The sequence below is a fragment of the Madurella fahalii genome (genome assembly GCF_045866475.1).
Source record: "Madurella fahalii IFM 68171 DNA, scaffold_2, whole genome shotgun sequence".
Classification (NCBI taxonomy): domain Eukaryota; kingdom Fungi; phylum Ascomycota; class Sordariomycetes; order Sordariales; genus Madurella; species Madurella fahalii.
In genome coordinates, this window is record NW_027263972.1 from 2076977 (window position 1) to 2098772 (window position 21796).

The window sequence follows — 21796 nt, forward strand, 5'->3', positions numbered from 1 at the left end:
CAATTCTTGGCTGCACTGCGAGACATGAACGGGAAGACAATTGCACAGATCCCTGTAAATGATGGTGGGTAAGGTGTTCTATGTGCCTCACACGGCTGGTCTAAATGGACCTAGTCCGACTCGTCCCCATCCCGAGATTTCTCCCCCGGATGTCTTGCTCTCCTTTTTCCTTTTCCGCGTCCTCAACTACCGTCGACCTAGGCAGACGACGCTTGATCAGAACGCAAAGGACCGCAATCAAGCGGCCGGTATCCATATTTCATCCTACCTCGCCTAACGTCTGACCTCGGGGTGTCATCCAACCTTTGCCCCAGCTTGTGTTGCCTGACCGACTTTGGTGAGGACGAGGTGTTGTTGGTGAATCGCGCCCACCACTTGATCCGTGTCAACGCTTTGCTCTTCTGCGCAATCATCACCTGGTACTGCTTTCCATTTCCCTGTTCCTTCCCTCCCCGGAAGCCTAGGCTACAAATCTGCCGCCGTTTTGCGCTGGAAGCTGGGTACCGATAGCACCCGCCGACGTCGGTCTCTTTCTGCAGTCTTGAGACTGGGATGATTGTCTGGTAACACGAACCATGGCGACAATCATGGCGAACCATCACCCATCACCTCCGATGCAGAGGCAAATGCATCATGGGCCTCCGGGTCCGGCGCGACCGCCTGTTCCGCCTCAGTCGCTTGCAGCAGCGCGTCAGACCCTCATGCAAATGAACGAGGCGGTCTGGATCAATATAGGTAAACTGCGCTCTCTCAGACGCCCGCTACCCGCAGGTATGCGCTGTGGTAGACCGTGCTAACCTCGACGCAGGTGCCGTGGCGGAGCTGATGGGTAGTCCTGACGATGCGATGGTCGCCTACGAGCACGCCCTCAGGGCGAACCCCAATTCTATCCCAGCTCTGAATGCCATGAGCTTGGTTCTGAGGAACCGCGAAGATTTCCCCAAGGCGGCCGAGTATTTGAATGCGATTCTTAAGCTGGATGACAGAAACGGAGAGGCGTGGGGCAGTCTCGGTGCGTGTACACGCAGCCACTTGCTGCAGATTTGGATGCTGACGTTGCGGTTTAGGACACTGTTATCTCATGATGGACGACCTGCAAGAAGCATACAATGCATACCAGTCGGCCTTGCTCAACCTCCCGGACCCCAAGGTTGGTTGTCGTTCTCCTGGTCTGTGGCTAAGATTGCTTAACAACAATGACAGGAACCTCGACTCTGGTACGGCATTGGAATCCTTTACGACCGGTACGGCTCTCTAGACCTTGCCGAGGATGCGTTTGCCCAGGTTATGCGAATGCAACCAGACTTCGACAAGGCGCACGAGATATACTTCCGGCTTGGCATTATCTATAAGCAGCAGCAGAAGTATAGCCAATCTCTTGAGGTGCGTCGCCGACTATCATAATCTCTAGTGTAGAAACTTATCCCCCCGTCTAGTGCTTCAAGTACATTGTCAACTCCCCTCCCACTCCGCTCACGGAGGAGGACATTTGGTTCCAAATTGGCCACGTCCACGAGCAACAAAAGGATGTAAGTAAGGTCATGACCTTGTGTTGCCGTCATGATACTTATCTCGGTTACAGTTCGAGAGTGCAAAGGCCGCATACCACCGCGTCCTTGACCGCGACCCCAACCACGCCAAGGTGCTCCAGCAGCTTGGCTGGTTGCATCATACTCAGAATCAGAACTATGCGAGCCAAGAAAGAGCGATCGACTATCTGGAGAAGTCTGTAGCAGCTGGTGCGTCGTAACCATTGGGGAGCCTAGAGCTCCGATATTCTTTGGACAACACAACCTCCTAACGCGTGGCAGACAACTCGGACGCGCAAAGTTGGTACCTGCTGGGGCGCTGCTACATGCAAATGCAGAAGTACCCCAAGGCATACGAAGCATACCAGCAAGCGGTGTACCGCGATGGCCGCAATCCTACCTTCTGGTGCTCGATAGGCGTACTCTACTACCAGATCAACCAGTACCGCGACGCGCTGGATGCGTACTCGCGAGCTATCCGCCTCAATCCGTACATCTCAGAGGTGTGGTATGACCTTGGCACTCTGGTGAGTTCTCCACGCTTAGCTTTGCTCACATTCCAGCGGATCGGACGCTGACTGCAAACCTCCTTAGTATGAGTCATGTAACAACCAGATTGCGGATGCGCTGGACGCATACCAGCGTGCCGCCCAGTTGGACCCCACGAACCCTCACATTAAGACCCGGCTGCAGCTGTTGCGAAATGGACAGGCGAATGGCGCCCCGCCGGGACAGGCGCCGGTGCCAACAGACGTTCACCCTCAAGCGTACCAGGCTGCCGGCGCGGTTGGCCCTCCGGGTCCGCAATGGGCTGGCTCCGGGTCCGCACCGCCGCCGCAGCCGCCGCAGCCGCCGCAAGCGATGCTCAACGGCAGCGCTCCAGGCCCTGGTCCGAGTTCTTGGGGAGGTAGGATCTCCGACATTAACCCCCCTCCGCAACCTCCAAACCCTTATGCCACAGAGCGTGAGCCCTTTCGTGGCCCAGCTCCCCCCGGTCAGCGACAGCCTAGTCCCCAACCGGAACAGCAGATGAGGCCATACCAGGAGGCCAACAGGGTGCCAGAACAACTCCGGCGCGGACCATCTCCCCCGCCTCCTGCGCACTACGCTGCGCCGCCGCCGCCGCCGCCTCCTCAGCAAGCGCAGCAGCCTCCCCAAGTGTCCCAGCCGCCTCCCCGGATCAGGAATCCCAACTACGGAGGTCACACGCCTGCCCCCGTGATGCAGCCAGCCTCGGCCGCCGGTCCGAGTGGAAGTGCTTCGAACCCGCTGATGCCGTACCGCACGAACAGCCCCAGGAACGACGGCAGGCCTCCTATGCACGATAATCGTATGCCGTCGCCTAAGTCGGCCTATCCTCAGCATCAGCCTCCGTATCCCCCCCACCCTGACCCAACTGGTCCGAACGGCGCTGAGGCTGGGGTCCCTCTTCCTCCCCAGCCAGGAATGCCTGCCGACGCCGCGCTCCATCGGGAGCATGACGCGCGTCCGCCCTCCGTCGGCCCAAAGAGGATGCGTGAGTGGGAAGATGAGCGGGATACGAAGAAACCTACAACCGAGGAAACGCGGGCGCGCATGGACGACATCCGACATCGCCGTCCGTCCACGCCTCCCCGCCTCGAGCCTTATCGTCGGAACTCGTCCGAAGCTCGGCGGTTTGATGAACGGCGCATGGAGGATCCGCGACGGGTTGAGGAGCAGCGCCGCGCTGAGGAGATGCGTCGTGCCGACGAGCAGCGCCATGGTAATGAGGGTTATCATCCCTCCGAGGCAGCCCACCACCCGCAGTCGCACTCGGTGCCTGCTCACTTACCGCCAATGCAGCAGGGCCCCTCCCCGATGCAGGGTCTCATGCATGAAGGCCCCGGATCTCAAGCCGGCCCTGTTCCCAAAGAGTACCAGTCGGGGCCGGAGGAGAGACGGATGGAGCATCCTCCCGCCGCCCATCCTGCCATTATCAGCGAGCCTGAGCGGGCTGCCCGGGCAATGGAGGTCGATGAAGACTATGACGACAGCGGCGAAGAAGATAAGAAGGTGGCCATCGTTTCGGGATCGGCATCAGGCCCTGGTTCCGCTGCGACAACCGAGATGAAGAATGGAACACCCACCAGCGCCGGTATTAACGGCATCATGGGCCAAAAGGTGGACAGTAACTAGGCGCTCTTCTTTTAGGCCGCCATTTGAGACGGTGTAATCCATTCCCGTCTTTTTGGGCACTTGCAGTGCTGGCTATCCTTACAACTTTGGCTGATATATCAGCGCCTGCTCACGCAGATCCTTACCTCCGAGCCTCAGCGTCATGTTGCCACTGGGTTCGCTCGTATCCGTTTCTCTCTCTCACTCTCTCTCTCTCTCTCTGTCTCTCTCTCTCTCTTTCTCTCCATCTTTTTGTTTCTGTGTTTGAAGCGAAGCGTGGCGGGGGAGGGATGTTGGTAGCCTGCGCATGTCATCCTGACTTTGCTACCGGGGCGGCAGTGTACATGGGGTGGTCACATAAGTGAGATACCAGATATCGATTGCATGCATGCTCTAGAAAAGTCGCTTGTGTTTGACGTCGGCAAATGGGAGGTTTCTAGGGTCTGAATTACTACTTTACCTTAGGTACATGGCGATCGTGGCTCTGCTATGATAAATCATGAAGCCCAACTGCCTCTTAGGGATCAGATGAAGTTTTGGTTCTCAAGTGACTTGCCGCACCCTTCTGATCTTAGTCTCCTCTTGCTTCCAGTCAATACCTACGCCTGCATATGCCAAGTAGTAACAACACCCCAGCAATCGAATCCATTCGCATCCGAGTAGGACCGTCGTCGCAGGGCGGTTGCGAGAATGCTTTGCTTGGTTGCACCCAGCAATTGATTAATCACGTGACTCAGAGAGCTCAGTGGGCCATTGTTCCATTAGCTAGTAATAAGTATCCTTGCTAACCGCACTCGGGCTGGCAGCATGTCAATTACCCTGACACACTTGGTGGCTCAAAAGCACTGACCACGAAGTAGGGCTCCGCTGCAATTGGTCCGGGCGCTGAGCTCCATCTCACACAAAATTTCAGAAACTCCAAATTCCCTAGAGCTTTTTTCCCTTTGCGACTGGACCTGGGGGACTTTTCCAATACACATCACGCCAATTCGCGGACATCAGTAACTATGTCTCACCGGAGTGAGTAGCTGCCCATTTCTCCCATCTGTCAATTTAATCGAGTTCGACAACTTCAGCGGCACCCGGCTGTGCACGAAAAGCTCGACCGCGATCGGGTTTACGACCTTCGAGCAGGGGCCTGTTTTTTTTGAGCAACTGAATACTGACGGATCGCAGAGTACGAAGCGCCCCGCCATGGCTCTCTGGCGTACCTGCCGCGAAAGCGCGCTGCCCGCCACAGGGGCAAGGTCAAGTCGTAAGTGGTGGCGTTTTTGTTGCCCTCCGTTGTCTAGGTTGTTGGATTGGCATTCAAAAGAGACCGAGCGCTGACTGCAATGTGATGGCAGCTTCCCGAAGGATGACCCCAAGAAGCCCGTTCACCTGACCGCTGCCATGGGTTACAAGGCTGGCATGACCACGATCGTCCGCGACCTCGACCGTCCGGGTGCGAAGGCGAACAAGAAGGAAGTCGTGGAGGCTGTGACAATCATTGATACCCCACCTGTACGCGCAACTCAGCCCGCTTGGCTCTTATTGTGTCAATGGCTAACATCTTTCATAGATGATAGTTGTGGGTCTGGTTGGAGTAAGTCATTGCTGTCCGGCCGAGGATGAAGACGGAGCCAATTTCCTAACACCACACAGTACATCGAGACTCCCCGTGGCCTGCGCTCCCTGACCACCGTCTGGGCGGAGCATTTGAGCGACGAGGTCAAGCGCCGCTTCTACAAGAACTGGTACAAGAGCAAGAAGAAGGCATTTACTAAGTACGCCAAGAAGCACTCGGAGAACAACGGTGCCTCCATCACTCGCGAGCTCGAGCGCATTAAGAAGTACTGCACCGTTGTCCGTGTCCTGGCGCACACCCAGATCCGGAAGACGCCTCTGAAGCAGAAGAAGGCCCATCTCATGGAGATCCAGATCAACGGCGGCTCCGTTGCTGACAAGGTCGCGTTCGGCCACGGCCTCTTCGAGAAGCCCGTCTCGATTGACACCATCTTCGAGAAGGACGAGATGATCGATGTTATCGCCGTCACCAAGGGTCACGGTTACGCCGGCGTCACCGCCAGGTGGGGCACCAAGAAGCTGCCGCGCAAGACTCACAAGGGTCTCCGCAAGGTTGCTTGTATCGGTGCCTGGCATCCGTCACACGTCCAGTGGACTGTTGCCCGTGCTGGTCAAATGGGTTACCACCACCGTACCTCGGTTAACCACAAGATCTACCGCATCGGCAGCGGCGAGGCTGATGACAACGCCGCCACTGAGGTCGACGTCACCAAGAAGAAGATTACTCCGTAAGTTACTGGCGTATGGATTTATTTATCCAGGTCAAGTCAGCTAACCAAATTCCAGCATGGGTGGCTTCGTCCGCTACGGCGAGGTCAACAACGACTTCGTCATGGTCAAGGGCTCCGTTCCCGGTGTCAAGAAGCGGGTCATGACTCTCCGCAAGTCCATGTTCACGCACACTTCGAGGAAGGCTCTGGAGAAGGTCGAGCTCAAATGGATCGACACGTCGTCCGAGTTCGGTCACGGTGCTTTCCAGACCCCGGCGGAGAAGAAGCAGTACCAGGGTACGCTCAAGAAGGATCTGGCCGCCAGCTCATAAGGCGGGGCCAGTTCTTTGCTTTTTTTTCTCGTTGTTTACAATGGCATTGGTGTCACGGTTCTCGTTGCTTTGGGTCGGGACACGGAATTCTACCTAGCATTTTCAGCTTAGTAAAGGCTGCATGAAGAGGAATGGGAAAATGAGCCAATTGCCATTGACTACTGCTACAAATGTGATGTTCTGCGTGCTTGACTTTGCTCCCATGAGTAGCATTGCTGTCGTCGGTTTTCTTGTAGAATTGTGGATACCTCTCGGCTGGTGGATGATGGGACACCGAATGAATGGCTGTTTGCCCCGCCCGAAGCTAGCCGCCGCTCACGGCAGAACAGGCTGGTTACATCATCAAGTTGCCCAACCTGTCCCGCTCCCTTGGGGCTCTTTCACCATGTTTGCGTCCCTCCACGGTGGTTCCTCCCAAGCGTTATTATTCAGACCCTATCGGCACCAGCCAGTCGTGAATTTCCGCCACACATACATCCTCATCCTGAGTGGTCTGATCAGCAGAAGCTCCTCCTACTCAGCCTCAAGTCAGTACAGACGCAACGCGACCCGACGTGCGCATCAACAGCCTCCCTCCCTCGTCGTTCGACAGGGGGTACAATCGCGCCATCAAACCCTACGAATCCCCTACGACAAACAAACAGGTACTGGTGCTCCGGCAACATCAGCACTACAGTCATTGTCCGCCTTGACATCCATACTATCGCCAGCCGCCAGCCGCGCGTTTACCACGTCTTGCCCGCAGGCCACGAGGAGGAGAGACGCAGAAGAAGATATGGCGTCGGACGAGGATTACATGGCCTTCCTGAACAAGGCGAACCAGGACCCTTCGGAGGGGGTCCCCCTCTCGACGACCGCAAAGGGACAGGAGCAGCAGGGGAGGATGGCGCTGAGGGCTACGCAGCCGGGCGTCGAGGTCCCTGCGACGCTGGCCAGGCTGGTCGCGAAGGGCGACGCGTTTTATGTGAGCGATGCGGACGAGCCGTTTGAGGCGGTCGCGCTGGGATGGGATGAGACGGGGAAGGGGCTGCCTGATGAGGGTAGGTTTTTACTTTTTTCTTCTTCTTTTACTCTATTGACCTTTTTTTTTTTTTCCCTCTTACTTTTAAAAAGAAAGGGGTGGTGGCTAACGTTCATGGAATGGGAACAGAGGAGTTTGCTGGGCTGATTCAGCATTGGGATCCGAAGAATGCAGATGTGGGGATTATGGATCCGGTAGATTGGGATCCGAATGGGCAGTACGGGGAGGTTATTGACGCTGTGAGGGAGGCCGGGCAGGGGAATGATGTGAGGGTTTATAGGCTTGCCTTGGGAGGGGTTAGGGCCGAGTATTGGGTTCTCACGACGGAAGGGAAGGGTAAGGAGGCGAAGCTAGTTGGGGTCAGAGCTCTGGCGGTGGAGAGTTGAGAGTCTTGTTGAGGCTTTGCTTCGTACAAGAGGTTCCCTTGGGAGTGCGTTTTGTGAGAGATGGGGGTGTGTTGATTAGGATATTCGTCCTCATTTCTCTGGTCCCCCCCCCCCCCAGCTGTCTGCTCATTCAGACATCTGGGGCAAAACCTGTTAATGGTGTGCTGGGTAGACGCCATCCCCAGGTCCGCATGCAGGATACAAGTCTGGACGACAACCACGTCACATGCAAGAATCCACAGCGCTAGTGGAGAATGAAGGTTCATCACGCACGATATGGAATAGGCTTGTCACATCACAGTAGCCGCACAGGATCCACGTCCGCTGCATGGGTTCCGGAATCCCCTCCTGCAGTAGCTCTCGTGATACACCGAAAAGGACCATAGTGGTCGTTAGCACGGTCTACTCTACCATGTCTCCAATGGTCTAGACACCTTCGTGTAGTGATCGGCAAGTTTCCGATGCGGAGACCCGTCTTATTGTGTACGCCGAAGTAAGCCCCGCTTTGGTATTGAACAAAGAAAGGCAGGGTATTGTGAAATGTCTCAGCCTGGCTGCACAAGGTTGCGATTCGAGTCCTTGGTCGAGAAAGACGCTTGGGCCATGGGAACTCTACATGCTCTAATCAGGTCTACGAGGGCACAGCCCTTTTCTTCTTCTTTTCCTTCTTGGATAGCTTAAAACATTCCGACGGAGCATCTCGTCCAATTGCAGTATTGTTTGCGCCAAAGAACCTAAAGCTGCATGTACGCAGCACTGCACGGCTAGTGTAGCAGCTCTGCAAGTAAGACCCACCCTTTGGCGGTCAGGTTCCAACTGGGAAGGGCAGCACGAAGCCCAAGTGTGACGACCGGAGCTTAACACTCGGATGACCGAGGCAGAGTAACGCTTTCCCAGAACACGAGAAAGTTGACGGGTTACCTCGCCGATTGTCGCTTGTGCCCCCAGACGACGTCATCCTTTCGTGCTTGGAACACGTGTGCAATACCACTGCATTGTTTGGCGGACAAAGACCGAAACAGACGACAGGACTGTCTCAGATCCCCGGGACCTTCCTCCACCGCCGACTCCAGAATGTCGCTGCCTCCGAGCGGACCCCACGGTGGCCCCTTCGGATCGGCGATTGGTTTTACGGCCGGCCGGCACCAGATCTACCAGTCGTTCATGGGCCCGAGCTCGGCAGCCTCGTCATCCGTCATGAGCGAGAACTTCACGACGCAAATGAGGGACCGTCAGGCCCGTGGTAAAGACCCGTACCACTCCGGCGATGGCTCAGACGATGGGGATTTGAGCGACCGGGAGTCCAGGCTGCGGCTGGGCCACAGCCGGTACGTGATGATTCCCTCTTCTCTCTTCCCTCCCCTTCGACATATCTCCCTCCGTCAGATCTTTTGGGGGATATTTCTGCCTTCATTCCCTTAGCCATGTTATCAATCCATGCTAACAGCCGCCTCCCCGCCGGAACCCAGCGTTGAGAAAGAGGACTTTGCCAGAGCCGAACTTCGTCAGAAGGCCATCGCTTTTCTCGACAACCCCGAACTTCTCATGATGTATGCCTTGTCCACAGGAAAAGTGAGTTTTCCTTAGTTCTCCCAGCCAGTTGCCAGCAGACCCATCATACCAACATGCCATCATCATCATCATCAAAAGAGTATCCCAGGCGCTCGTCTCCACTGGACAAAAGTCCTATGCGGCTTCGACGACGACGAGCAGCAAGCGAACGCTAGCAAGCATTCTACTCCGTCCCACCCTCGGCAAGGAGACAACCAGCGCTACCACCGCCTAGCCGACAAGCGGGGAGGCCGAAGCGACGGCCACCGATCCGGAACCAACTAGTCGTTTAGCCATCCGGCGATGGGCATGCCACAGCAGCCCCCCCCCCGTCTACCTACGCCACCTCTGGCTGGGGCCCTTGGAGCTCTGGGTCGGCGTGCCGCATTATCACTTCGAGGTGACCGACGGCCACGTCTCCCCGGGCATGCCGGACCGAATGCTATTCGGGACGCGGAACCCCCTGCCTCCCGGGCGTGGCACGGCTCTTGGCCAAAAAGATGGCAACAGGCGCGGGCGCTCAAAGCCGCCGCCGCCAACTTGGCGCATCAGTCCGTCAACCTCGTCATCAACTACCTTTCTATGTTTTGCCGAGTGCCCGTGGTGTTTTCGGTATGGCATCATCTCCATATCCGCGTTCCCGGCCTTGTACCTTTACATCTTCCTCACGTCCAGAAATCTTCTCCATGTTAAGGTCATGCCGTCGCGCCCAATGGGAAGCGAGCAGGATACTCCCTCGGAAAAAGGGGTGGAGGGCAACGACGGTCATCAGCAGGAGGAGCCAATGGCGACAAGGGGGCCGAGTGAACACGGGCTGCGCGGAGGCTTAACAGCAGAGACGGATGCGTAACGACTGCGGCAAGCAGCGATTGCTAGTATTAATCGACGGGCGTACATGGCTTCACATAGACAGGTGTGAGTCTGCTACTACCAGCGAACACGGACATTGGACAACCACCAGAGCATTCCTGTCCGTGTATCCCACATGCGATTATCTCGACAATTGGTTACCTCGAAACGGACGCTGCCCGCCCAGTGATTCGCTACATGCGTATGTCCTGACCCGCATCTTGCATGCCGTTATATAGCTGCAACAGAAAGAGCTCCAGAAACCCATTTATCCAATCCAAGCAGTCGTCATCCCTCATTCCCAAATACACAAGCAGAGAAGGATACGAAAGAAAACAAGACAGCAAAAATAGACAATGCTCGCTCAAGTTGAGCAAACCTCTTCTTTCCAGAGAAACCCAAACGCCATCCATGCATGCTAGGATCGTGTGGAACCAAACATCCGCCCATCTATACGGTCCCCTTTTACCCACAGACCATCCGAAAGAAGCGGTGTGGGCAGGTATTATTTACGCATACCGGAAACTCGTCGTCCGCATCGGCTCCCACCGAGCATCCTGTGGAGGCAGCGGCGCATAGGACGGGCCGGGGCGTATGGGAGATAGTCCGCCACCGCGGCCGCCGCCGCCGCCACCGCCAGCACCGCGGCCGCCAGCCCCAAAGTACTGACCACCCCATCCGGCGTGGGGCAACGGCTTGGGCGCCGAGCGACGCGCGATGGGGGCGCGCCGCCTCTTGAAGCAGCTCCAGCAGCAGCTGATGAAGCAAATCAGGACGATGACGCCGACGACCGACACGACGGGGATGAAGATCTCCTTGTTGTTGTTGATCCACTCCTGGATCTGCCTGGCGAGCGAGACGCCCTCGCAGTTGCCATTGCGGCACCGGCCGCCGCCTTCGCAAGGGGTGCCGTCGAGGAAGTACTGAACAAGGGTATAACACCTGAGGTCGCCGAATCGGGGAGAAGAGCAAGCCATGACGCAACCCGAATCGGAACACGAGTTTGTGCTCGAGTCGTTGGCTGCCGCGCTCTCCCCGCCCACGTACGTTCTGCACTGCTGGGTCCGCGACGTACACCGGCCCGATGAGCAGGAAAGGCCGTCGCTGGGGTTGCCGCAAGCCTCGCCGTCGGGCGTGCTGCTGTCGGGTGGGCAGCTAGCCGAGGTGCCCGGGCACACTTCCTGCGGGTCGCAGGGCCCGGTGCTGGCGCGGCAGACACTGCCCTGGCTCATGAAGCGGCACTCGCTAGTGCAGCATTCCTCATTGACCGGATCGCACTGGCTGCCGGTCGTGTACCTGCACGTCTGCGGGTCGCAGCAGGGGTTGTTCTGGCACCCTTCATCTCCGCCGCAATCGCAGTCCTCGCCGGTCTCGACAATACCATTACCACACTGGCTTCCCGAGAAGTTGGGCACGCCCCTGTTGTCGTTCAGGCAGGACATGCGGTTCGAGTGGCGGTCCAGGAAGCTGCAGATGTTGCCGACGCTGCAGGCTGAGAATTGGGTGATGCCGTCGCCTGTTGAGGGGTTCATGATAAATTGCGCCCTCGCATTGCAACTGTTGGACGTCAACGGACAGCACTCCTGCCTCGCCACGGTACCGTCGGCGCAGGTTTCTGCGGTACAGTCATGGACTGCGCCAAAAGTGTGGCCTGTCTCATGGGCAAACACCAGCCATTCGGTCGACGTTCGGGCGACGACATTCGCGGATGCGCTCGTCTCGTTGTCGCGTGTCGTTGATCCCTGCTGGCAAACGGCTCCCAGCCACGCCAACCCGACGGCAGGGCCCGAGTTGCATTTTGTCAAGAGGGTCCAATAGGCATTGGTATCGCTCCACTGGCCTCGCCACTGCGAGAACAGGCTCAGGCGGGTCTCGATGTTGGCGCCCGAGGTGCATGGTTGATTCCAGGGGGCGGACGGCGGAGGCGAGTTCGGACACGTAGCCGGGCTGATAGTCAGGTTCTGGATCGCCAGAGATATGTTGAAGGTGCTCTCGTAGAGTTGTGAGGCAGAGTTCACCAGCTGGACGACATTTTCGGTAACGGCCTCGTCGGATCCAAGATCGGCCGTGTAGGTGCAGTCAGTAGCAATGCCGACCAGGGCGACCCTTCTTGTGTTTGGGCAGCCCCGCGTTGACCCAATCGAGCCGGCCAGGTTCACACCGGCACCGTTACCGCCGGCAGGGTTGTCCATCTGCCGTCCGAACAGAAACCTTGGGCTGAGCTCCCAAGCGGTTGTGTCTCGGGGGGCCTCATCATTCCCACGATACACGATGTTGTTCTCATGGCTGTTGTAATTGAGCTGGTCTGAACCGCACGTTGCGGGCTCCCCCAGGCCCCGCCTGAGCTCGTCGTGGCTTGCGGGTCTGATGTCGCTGTCCCGCCAGACAACCATGTCCTCGCTTCCGGAGTCGTCAACGTCCGGATCGCCGCCGACAGAAGTTTGGCGGAATTTCGTCCTCGTCTGAACGTGGTGATTGATCCCGTCAATCGTAAAGACGCCCTCAAAGATGGGCTTGTCCCCGTCGCGCTGCACGTTGATCCGAGCCCAGCCTACATGCTTCCACTCCGACTGCCCTTCGTCCCGGACAAAGCTCTCGCCCTTGAATACCCTATGTCCTCGCCTGTCGATGGGCTGGACCTTGCGTATCGACCCATCAGGTTCGATGTACTGTATCGTCGCATCCCCGCTAAAGATATCATGGTTGGGTTCAAGCGAGAGGCGGACATTTTGGCTCCCGCCGTGCAGGAGGAAGGTGACAGCGAATGGAGTGTGCGCGTGTACCCGGTGCGAAGGCGTGTGGATGACGGCATCTTCGATGCGTGTTATGTACGACAACGGACTCCGTTGCACCGAGTGTGCTTGAGAAGCAGTGTGAGCCAACAGATGTTGAAGATGCAGGGCCACCAGTGCTAGAACATACCTATTGCATCCTGGAGGAAGAGGCCAGCGCCTGTGAGAACGGCCGCGAAGGCCTTGCTAAGAATCATAATTCTGAAAAACCGAAGGCCCCTATGCACACGCCTTGTCCATGAGTTGGGACGAGAAGGCGACAGAGGGGGGCAATCTGTTAATGATGGATGGAAACGGGTGTGAGACAATCGCCGAGTTCTAGTTCGGTTTGAGTCTCGGCAGGAAGATCCGACCTAAAAAAACGGGATTGACGGGAACGAAAGGGAATCACTCGGGAAGAAGGCGACAGAGCAGGATCACTCCGAAAGAAAAGACAAATGGAACGAGGGAAAACGGTGGCAGTGCACTGTTTTCGTCCGTGGGTGTAGCGGCAAGCCCTGCCACTCGTCGAGGGACGGGAGCCCAGACACTGTGCGAGCCCCAGAGTGGTGAGTGGTTGCAGCAGGGTGACGCGGTACTCCAGGGGCGACTGCGGCAGGGCGTCAGGCCAGCCAGCTGCGGGGCATTTTGGAGGAACCGCCACGCTTCGGCGAAATCCCGGTGAGAGGAGGTAAATCAACCATAGCTCTCTCCAGCATTATCGTCAACCTCAGCCATCAGCCTACTTTACTTTCTGTAGATATCTTTCCCTTCTACAGTGCCCTTTTGATTTCTGTTAGCCTTCGCGCTCCCTAGCTGCCGCACAATCTGCGTTGCCAGAGGGATCTCAGATCGCTGGCCGCAGCCGGCCGTATAAGATATCACCGGAAGCGGTTAGATACAGTCCCGCTATCCAGGGACACAGTACAGCTGTTGAGAACCGCAGCCTGGGTTCTTCCCATGTACCTTCGTACGGTTGATCTAAATACCCGAAAATCGGAGGACGCTCTGTTGTCATTGCGGACATAATTGTCATGCCGAAAGATGTCTCTGAAAACGAACTTAGGCGGGCATGTCAGCTCAACACAGTGACATGAGCATCTGCCAGCCCCGGGGTGTGTTTGTCTCGGTTTCAGAAACCGCGCTCAAACAACACCGGCGCCTTGGTTCTTTACCTCTGCTCGACCCTTGCAGGGCGACCGCCTCAAACCCCAGCCGCCGGCGAAAGAATGCTTGGCTTTCTCAATTCCAGCCGTGGCGCTCCACTGACTTGCCCCAGCACTACCCCCAGCGAAACCCGCATCGCGGCCATTCCGCCACCAGCAACTTGGGACGAAGGAAAGCCTAAGCGATAGCCCGATTTGTTGTCGATGCTTTCTCCAATCCGATCTCAAGAGTTCTTTTTCCGGTCAGCGCGACACTGGCAATTTGCAGAACGCCATTACCCCTCCTGCGTAGGTCGATGCAGGTAAAATAGGCATAGAACCAACCAACGCAACCCCATCTCGCATCAACCGCGGGAAGGCGCAGGAGCGCAGGAAGCCGTTCAGCGGCCATTTTGCTTTGCAAATTCACTGCCTTCCTGCAGCAAACTTCCCAGAATCCTTCCGTGACCAACCTCGCACTGTGCCGACCGGGCCCTGGTATGCACTGCGTAAGCCTTGGGTAAGAATAACCATATCACCTAAGGTCGAACAGTTTATTTCCGTCCCCAGCACCTCCAACAGCGAAATACCCCCGACAGGAGGGGGACTGTAGCCCAGCAACTGGCCCTTATGTAGTAATAAACCAGACGAGAATCCTTCCCATGCTAGGGAGCTCAACTTTGTTACTGTCCCCCCAAGTCCCAGCTGCCTACAGAACCCATCAAAGGTAGGTAGCGAGCCCAGCGTCGTCTCACTGCCAAGCACCCGCCGGGCCTCTCAACCAAAGTCTGTCATGGACAGACGGGAAGTGCTCTACATGGGCATACGCGTCCACGCAGCAGCCCAAGAATTTCCAAGACTTCCAAGGGCAAGATTTCCTCTTCGCCTCCCGGAACCATCCCAGGCCTCCGAGCTGGAGGGGGGTTGGTGAGGTCACCAGACTTCGGCCAGACGCCTACTTCAACAATCAAAACCGAGAACATTGAGTTAACTCCGAGACCGGGGGGGGGGGGTTTACAAGTGAACGATTTGTTATAGGCAGCGCTTAACAAAACACACGGTAGTAGCCTACGGCACATCAGCTGGCCCTTCACCACACTGCGCCGCAAGGTCATCGGAGTAGTGAATCTAGGGTTCCCAGGTTCGCTCCAGACTTTCCAAGCGGTGCGAGGCAACGGCACCACCCGCTGCTGACGAGTTCCCTGCAGTGCACCGCCACATCGGCCGCGAAACGAAGGCCAATCGAGGGTAAAGCATCAAATCCGTGAAAACCCTTTCGGATCTTGGTCACCTTTAGCCCCGATCCCTCGTCCGAAGGTGCATGCTTGTGGGGACTAAAATCATCATATCTTCATTTTGCGGTCTTAGGCATCCACCAGACCAAGCGAAGGATCCGTACCCTGTAGGGGAAAACATAAAAAAAAAATAAAAATAAAAAAAGGAAAAGGAATAAAGAAAATAAGGGCTTCCAGGAGCGCTCTCCGGCAACAAAATTGGCTCAAAAAATAGGGGCAGACATGAGCCATCGGAATGGCACCTAGGCTCCTTGCAACAGAGACGGTGGTATAACCCTGATATTACACCCTCAAAAACCCAAACGATAAACGCCCATTCCCTATTTCTTCTTGGCCTCGTGCACAACGGAAATGATCTTGTCGACAACGGCGGGGTCCGAGAGCTAGTCCTCGATTAGCCGACCAGCCCTTAAAAGAGGCGCCGCGCAAAGCATATACTTACCGTGGTGATATCGCCAAGCTGATCCTCTTCACCAGCCAGGATCTTCCTCAGAATGCGCCTCATGATCTTGCCGCTGCGAGTCTTGGGAAGGTCGGGCACGATATACACGGCCTTCGGCGCCGCGAAGGGGCCAATACTCCTGCGGACCTGCAGGATGAACTCTTTCCGAAGCGCATCCGTCGGGTCGTGGCCGTCCTTGATGGCGACAAAGGCATTGACGGCCTGGCCGGTGAGCTCGTCCGCCACACCGACGACGGCCGCCTCGGCGATAGCAGGATGCTCGATCAGGGCAGCCTCGATTTCGGCCGTGGACAGACGGTGGCCGCTAACATTCACGACGTCGTCAACACGGCCGCGGATCCAGTAGAAGCCCTCGTGGTCCCGGCCAGCACCGTCACCGGTGAACTATATCTTTTGGTTAGTTCCGAGTAATCACCCCGTGGTCCGCGTAAACGCCCACTTACATAGTATCCCTTGTAGACGTTGAGGTAGGTGTCCAAGTACCGCTTGTGCGCGCCCCAGACGGTACGAGCCATGCTAGGCCAGGGCTGCTTGAAAGCCAGGACGCCCTCGACATCGTTGCCGTGGACCTCCTCCCCGGACACGGGGTCGATGATGGCCGGCTCGATGCCGAAGAAAGGAAGCGAGGCGGAACCGGGCTTGGTCGGAGTCACACCGGCCAGAGGAGTGATGACGTGGGAGCCGGTTTCGGTTTGCCAGTATGTCTGGATATGCGGTGAGCTCGGTGTCGATGCAAGACGGGAAGAGCAACCATCGAGGCGCAGCAGAACTTACGTCAATAATCTGGCACTCCTCCTTGCCAACAACCTCGAAATACCACTTCCAGACCTCGGCGGCGATGGGCTCACCGACGGTGCCGAGCACTCTGAGATGCTTCATCTCGTTGCGCACGTGCTGGTTGCCAGCCCGCTTGAGCAGCCGCAGGGCGGTGGGGGCAACATAGAACTGCGTGACCTGGTGCTTCTCAATGATGTCCCAGTAGCGGGAGAAGTTGGGGTAGGCCGGGGTGCCCTCGAAGACGACCGTCGACACGCCGAGGAGAAGCGGCGCGTACACGACGTAGGTATGGCCGGTGATCCAGCCGACGTCTCCGCCGCAGAAGAAGCGGTCTCCGTCGTGTATGTCAAAGACGTACTTGCCCGTCGTGGCGGCACCGACGAGGTAGCCACCGGTAGTGTGCATGACGCCCTTGGGCTTGCCGGTCGAGCCCGAAGTGTACAGGAGGAAGAGCGGGTCCTCCGCGTTCATGACCTCCGGGGCGATGTACGAGGGCCACTTGTCGACCTCCTCATGCCACCAATAGTCGCGGCCCGGCGTCATGGGGATGTCGGCGCCGGTACGCTTGTAGACAAGCACGTGCTTCACGTCGGGGCAATTCTTGAGCGCGTCGTCCACAATCTTCTTCGTCCCGATCAACTTTCCGCCGCGCTTGCCCTCGTCAGTCGTGATCACGACCCTGGAGTGAGCATCGATGACGCGGTCGCGCAGCGAGTCTGCCGAGAAGCCGGCAAAGACGACCGAGTGGACGGCGCCGATCCTGGCGCAGGCGAGGAAGGCGATCAGAGCCTCGGGGATCATGGGCAAGTAGATGGCGACCGTGTCGCCCTTGCGCACGCCCATATCCTTGAGGACATGCGCGACCTTGGAGACTTCGCGGAGGAGCTCGCCGTATGTCACGGACCGGCCATCACCAGGCTCGTCGGCCTCGTAGATGATGGCGACCCTGTTGGGGTCCTTGATGGCATGGCGATCGACGCAGTTGTACGAGGCATTGATCTCGCCCTCGAGGAACCAGGCATTGTCACCGCCAGCCAGGGAACCGCTGTGGACAGTCTCGAAATCCTTCTGCCAGGTCAACAGCTCGCGAGCCAGCCTCCCCCAAAACTTCTCGGGCTCTGTGATGGATTCCTTGTACAGCTTTTGGTACTCCTCGAGACCTGCGACAGAGTGTTAGCGCGTGATGTGACGTAGTGGGAGGGCCGTCCGCCGCTTGCGCAAGGGGGTAAAGTGGGGAGAGGGGGGGGGGGGTTTGGTAGAGGGGCTTAAGGGGAGGTTCATTTTGGTGGGTCGGGGTTGCCTACCACTCAAGTGAGGCTTGCTCGGATGCTCTGCCGCAACCTGGTTAGCTCGTCATCTTCCCTTCGTCCAGCGCCCCGCATGCCATGGCAAACTTGGCGCACGACAGGGGTGAGACATACTTGCGAGCATCTTCTGCGGGGGTTCTAGAGGAGGCTTTGGTTAGTCTGCACTGTTCTTGTTCCTTGCGGTAGCTCCAATGACCGCTTAGAAGGCATCTCGGGCTTACGGTAGGTGCCGACTTCGTGAGCCTCGGCCACCACGGGGGCCTTGGCAGCTTCTTCACTCATGATGGAGGGGTTGGAGGGGTTGGAGGGGATGGCGGGGTAATGGCTTTGTCTGGGGACGCAGGCGGCAGTAGCGAGCGCGAGCCGACGTCGACTTCACGATTTCCGATAGACAACTGGAGCAGAGAAGGAGACAGAGACAGAGACGGAGAGGAGGCGGAGTGGCTGCGAGAGTCGAAGTGGCCAGCAATGGGAGCAATGGGATGGAGGGGGGGGAGGGGGGTGCTTTTGTATTATGGCAGAAGTCGAGACGAAGCATACCCGCCTCGGTGGATGGGCAATGCCTGCATGGATGATGGATGTGTGCAGCATGGGTTTGGGACCGATGCTTGTGCATTTTTCCCACTGTCCGACCCGGAGCTACTAGCTTGTCTCTCGGTACAGTACCTGAGGTACCGCTACCGCGAGTACGAGGCCCAAGTGGATTTCCCTCCGTCCGATGAAAGCCCCTCCACCCTAATGTCCATTGTTGGGCCCCGCGCTGCCGTAATAATGGACAAAGCCCGTCTGAGACGGGTCCAGGTGCGCGAATAACGGATGTGTTGACGAGCCTCGCAGCGTAGGGATAGCTCTGAGGCAGCGTGTTGCATGGAGAATTGTGTTATGTCGAACATAACACACCTACACAGAGAGAAGCACCGATTTGCGAACCGGCGCTGCTTGCTGAAAGACCACGAGGCAGGTACTCTCCAAGTGTATGTACTTTGAGGTGTGAACCTCTCCGGGCAGGGCACGGAAAGGCCGCCCAGCCCGGGCTAGGTGGGGTCAATCTTCGGGCGCAGAAGCAACCGCATGCCAGGGTAGTACAGTACCGAAGACATCGGGGAGTGTATACCGCTGCGCAGCGCTCTCCAGTTCAAGTTGCATCGATGGCTCCTCGTCACCCGAAGACGAGATGTGCAAGGTTGCATGCCTACGCTGATGCCGGGTTAGAGGGGTTCCAGCCAGGTGACCCTTTGACGACAGTTCCCACAAATCCAAATTGGAATAAGGGCCCAGCACCCGCTGTCTCCAGGCGGCCCCGTGTTGCCCATGTCCCCCCACCAACAGGCAAGCTTAGCAATAAAAAGCAACATCTCATGACATGCAGGCAAGTGCAATGGCAAGAGCCCAAAGCTGCGACCTCGGGGAAAGCAACTCAGCCAGGGGTCCGCTAACTTTACCAGGGGCCCGCAGCCATCTGACGGATCCATCCAACACAATTTCAGCAGTTCTTTGGCAAAAAGGGATGATGGGAAGGCACCGTAGCAGCTTGCGGGGATGCGAGTGGTCGAATCAAGCTCCAGCCCCGCGCAGAAAGCGTTTATTGGCAACGCGTGTGCGGAGGCCCGGAGTTCGGCCGGTTGGCTAATGTCGGGTCTTGGATACCATTGCACGAACGTGTTGGTGATGCAAGGACGGGACACCAAAAAGGCTTGAGTCAGCCACTTTTGCGCCGGCCATGGTGTGATTACCCGGCGACCACCGTGCAGCTTCAGACTGCAACGAGATGCCTGCGGTGCCTCTGCGAGCGTTGCTCAAACCAGGAACGCGGGAATCCAGCATTGCGGGCCCTGGGCGCCTTGGAGGGGCTCGATCGGTCGTCCAGACACGATACCTCTTCTGGGGAACATGGGTGCAAACGGGCTTCTTTTCTGTTGCCCACGATTAGTTTCCTTTCCTTTCCCCCACATCGCCAGGCTTTTTGGCCCCGATCGAGGCTTGGCCCTGCTACTACCGGATCACGGCAGCTGGTTGAGTGACGAAGGAGGCGCCGGGGAAAGGCGCCCCCGTAACAATGCCCAGGCGCGGCGCTGCACAGAGATTGGCTTTGTCGGTGTTTTCCCCGCACTGATCCTCGACCGTCACCGCAAACTGCCCAAATCCGAACCACGGCACACGCTGGGCCTGAGTCGTTTGTTGGTTTCCTAACCCTGCAACGAGCAGCGGCATGGCGAAACATATCCACCCTGACCACCTGCCGCAATATCCGTTGTCCCGACGATGCCCGTTCGCTATTTGACCAATGCACAACATACCCTACGTAGTCTTACCCCTTCTCTCACGCTGAAGGGCGAATCACGTCTTCCAGGGTAGCACCACCTTCCCCTACCACACGTACAGAAGCCATGGAATTGAAGCGACCCCGCGGCAAGTTTGTCTAGTGGACGGCGAATGACTAGACAAGCCAGCTCACTTCTCCGGCGGTCTGGACCGGGATAGAATCCGAGCCAAAAAGAACCCACCCCCTTTCCCAACGATTCACCCTCGGGTAATGCAACAAAGGGAGAACGGGCTGGCGATCGTTTCTGGGGCTGCTACCCCTTTCCCCCAAAAGACCTGTCGTGGAGCAGTGGAACCCCTCCAAAAAGCACCCACATCTTTTAGGGTGGGGCACTGGAGCTTCGTTTGGAAAGTGACGTCTACCCTGCTCCCGCAGGACCGAACGCGACCTTCCTTCTCACACTACCCGAGATCCCGTGTCAGTTCTCAAGCGGCCTTTCTGAGTACCCAGGGCCTGGTCCGTCCACGTGAACTCTGGACGGTCGACAGGCAGTAAGTGTCCCGACATTCAACTCTATTGTGGTTGAGTGCTCAGGGAAACGGGAGCACGGAGATGCTGAACAACGTCATACGCTATGAACACGGAACAGGCCGCGAGTCTTTATTATCCTCTTCCATTCCCGGTTCTCCCCGTGTTCCCGCCACCGACAGTACCGTAACCGTACCAGCTCGATATTGATGGATACGGCTCTTCCAAAGCGGCGGAAATCGCAGCGGCACGTGTGCAGGTAGTACCCGTCGTAGGGTTATGGGACCTTGTCTCCTGTACCTTGCTCAGAGGTATCGCTGTCATAGTAGTACTGTGGTATTCGAGTCGGAGGAGTGGATACACCTCACCGGGAACTGCTTGCCGGCTAGAAAAATCTAGACAACCCGGGGTACTCCAATCACCTCTCTTCTTCGGTCTCCGGTCTCCGGTCTCGCCGTCTGATCCGCATTACGTGTAGTATCTGATGAGAGGCTCGACCGATAGACGTGCCAATTCCGACGGCTATCCCTCGGGTTTCTGCCACTCTGTAAAACCGGCGAAATGGAACAATGGAAACTCAGCGGGGAATATAAAGGAGAGCAGTTTAGCAACAAAACATTTCGTAACGGGAGCACGCCCGAGAAACCACGCCGAGTATCAAAGGGCAGCCAACCACGTCCATCATGGTATAAGTAAGGCTAAGTAGATACATACATGCACATAACCAACATACACATACGGTTGTGTCCAGAGACAAGACATTAACGACGATGGGCATGTGACTTGTAAAAACGGGGGGAATATATAAAGTTTGACCACACCAACCGACAACCAAAAACCAAAGGGGGAATCAGACAGAAGAGCAAACGACATCAAGCATAAAGCATTGTGGTTTGGGGGAATCAAGGGGAATCAATGGAGAATAAAAATGCATCAAGAAAGAAAGAAGGAAAAAAAGCCCAAAGGAAACAAAAGAAAATCATCAACCAGAACCCCACTTCTTCAACAGAAGCAGAGGATGACCAACAAAGAAAAAGATGCCACCCCGTCGACCTACTTGCTGACCATTCATTCCCAACACATCCAGCACCAGCTTCCACCGACGTCCATCCCAACCCCAAGTCCTCAGAACTTAGACTACTACAACAACAATCACAACCACAATCA

At 57.0% G+C, this 21796-nt stretch overlaps 6 protein-coding genes across 6 annotated transcripts; 4 read left to right on the forward strand and 2 right to left on the reverse strand.

Annotated features, from left to right (window-relative positions):
- Positions 1-575: 575 nt before the first annotated feature.
- On the forward strand, positions 576-3686 carry SSN6 (glucose repression mediator protein; the record flags this gene model as incomplete). Its single annotated transcript, XM_071058775.1, has 8 exons — positions 576-735; positions 809-1012; positions 1068-1150; positions 1204-1383; positions 1437-1529; positions 1583-1739; positions 1812-2056; positions 2124-3686. 8 exons carry the CDS (start codon positions 576-578, stop codon positions 3684-3686), a joined length of 2685 nt encoding a protein of 894 aa, XP_070914876.1.
- A 986-nt stretch (positions 3687-4672) lies between these two features.
- On the forward strand, positions 4673-6273 carry RPL3 (60S ribosomal protein uL3; the record flags this gene model as incomplete). The annotated part of the gene is made up of 6 exons (XM_071058776.1): positions 4673-4685; positions 4842-4920; positions 5012-5168; positions 5227-5250; positions 5310-5959; positions 6018-6273. The coding sequence occupies 6 exons, from the start codon at positions 4673-4675 to the stop codon at positions 6271-6273; spliced, it is 1179 nt and encodes a 392-aa protein (XP_070914877.1).
- Positions 6274-6658: 385 nt separating this feature from the next.
- On the forward strand, positions 6659-7680 carry MFIFM68171_03356 (uncharacterized protein; the record flags this gene model as incomplete). Its single annotated transcript, XM_071058777.1, has 2 exons — positions 6659-7313; positions 7424-7680. The coding sequence occupies 2 exons, from the start codon at positions 6659-6661 to the stop codon at positions 7678-7680; spliced, it is 912 nt and encodes a 303-aa protein (XP_070914878.1).
- Positions 7681-8754: 1074 nt separating this feature from the next.
- MFIFM68171_03357 (uncharacterized protein) lies at positions 8755-9516 on the forward strand (the record flags this gene model as incomplete). The annotated part of the gene is made up of 3 exons (XM_071058778.1): positions 8755-9008; positions 9150-9252; positions 9331-9516. The coding sequence occupies 3 exons, from the start codon at positions 8755-8757 to the stop codon at positions 9514-9516; spliced, it is 543 nt and encodes a 180-aa protein (XP_070914879.1).
- A 1073-nt stretch (positions 9517-10589) lies between these two features.
- On the reverse strand, positions 10590-13069 carry MFIFM68171_03358 (ADAM family of metalloprotease-like protein ADM-B; the record flags this gene model as incomplete). Its single annotated transcript, XM_071058779.1, has 2 exons — positions 10590-12940; positions 13003-13069. 2 exons carry the CDS (start codon positions 13067-13069, stop codon positions 10590-10592), a joined length of 2418 nt encoding a protein of 805 aa, XP_070914880.1.
- A 2542-nt stretch (positions 13070-15611) lies between these two features.
- ACS2 (acetyl-coenzyme A synthetase 2) lies at positions 15612-18120 on the reverse strand (the record flags this gene model as incomplete). Its single annotated transcript, XM_071058780.1, has 7 exons — positions 15612-15674; positions 15734-16138; positions 16198-16458; positions 16529-17691; positions 17836-17862; positions 17953-17976; positions 18060-18120. 7 exons carry the CDS (start codon positions 18118-18120, stop codon positions 15612-15614), a joined length of 2004 nt encoding a protein of 667 aa, XP_070914881.1.
- Between the last annotated feature and the right edge of the window lie 3676 nt (positions 18121-21796).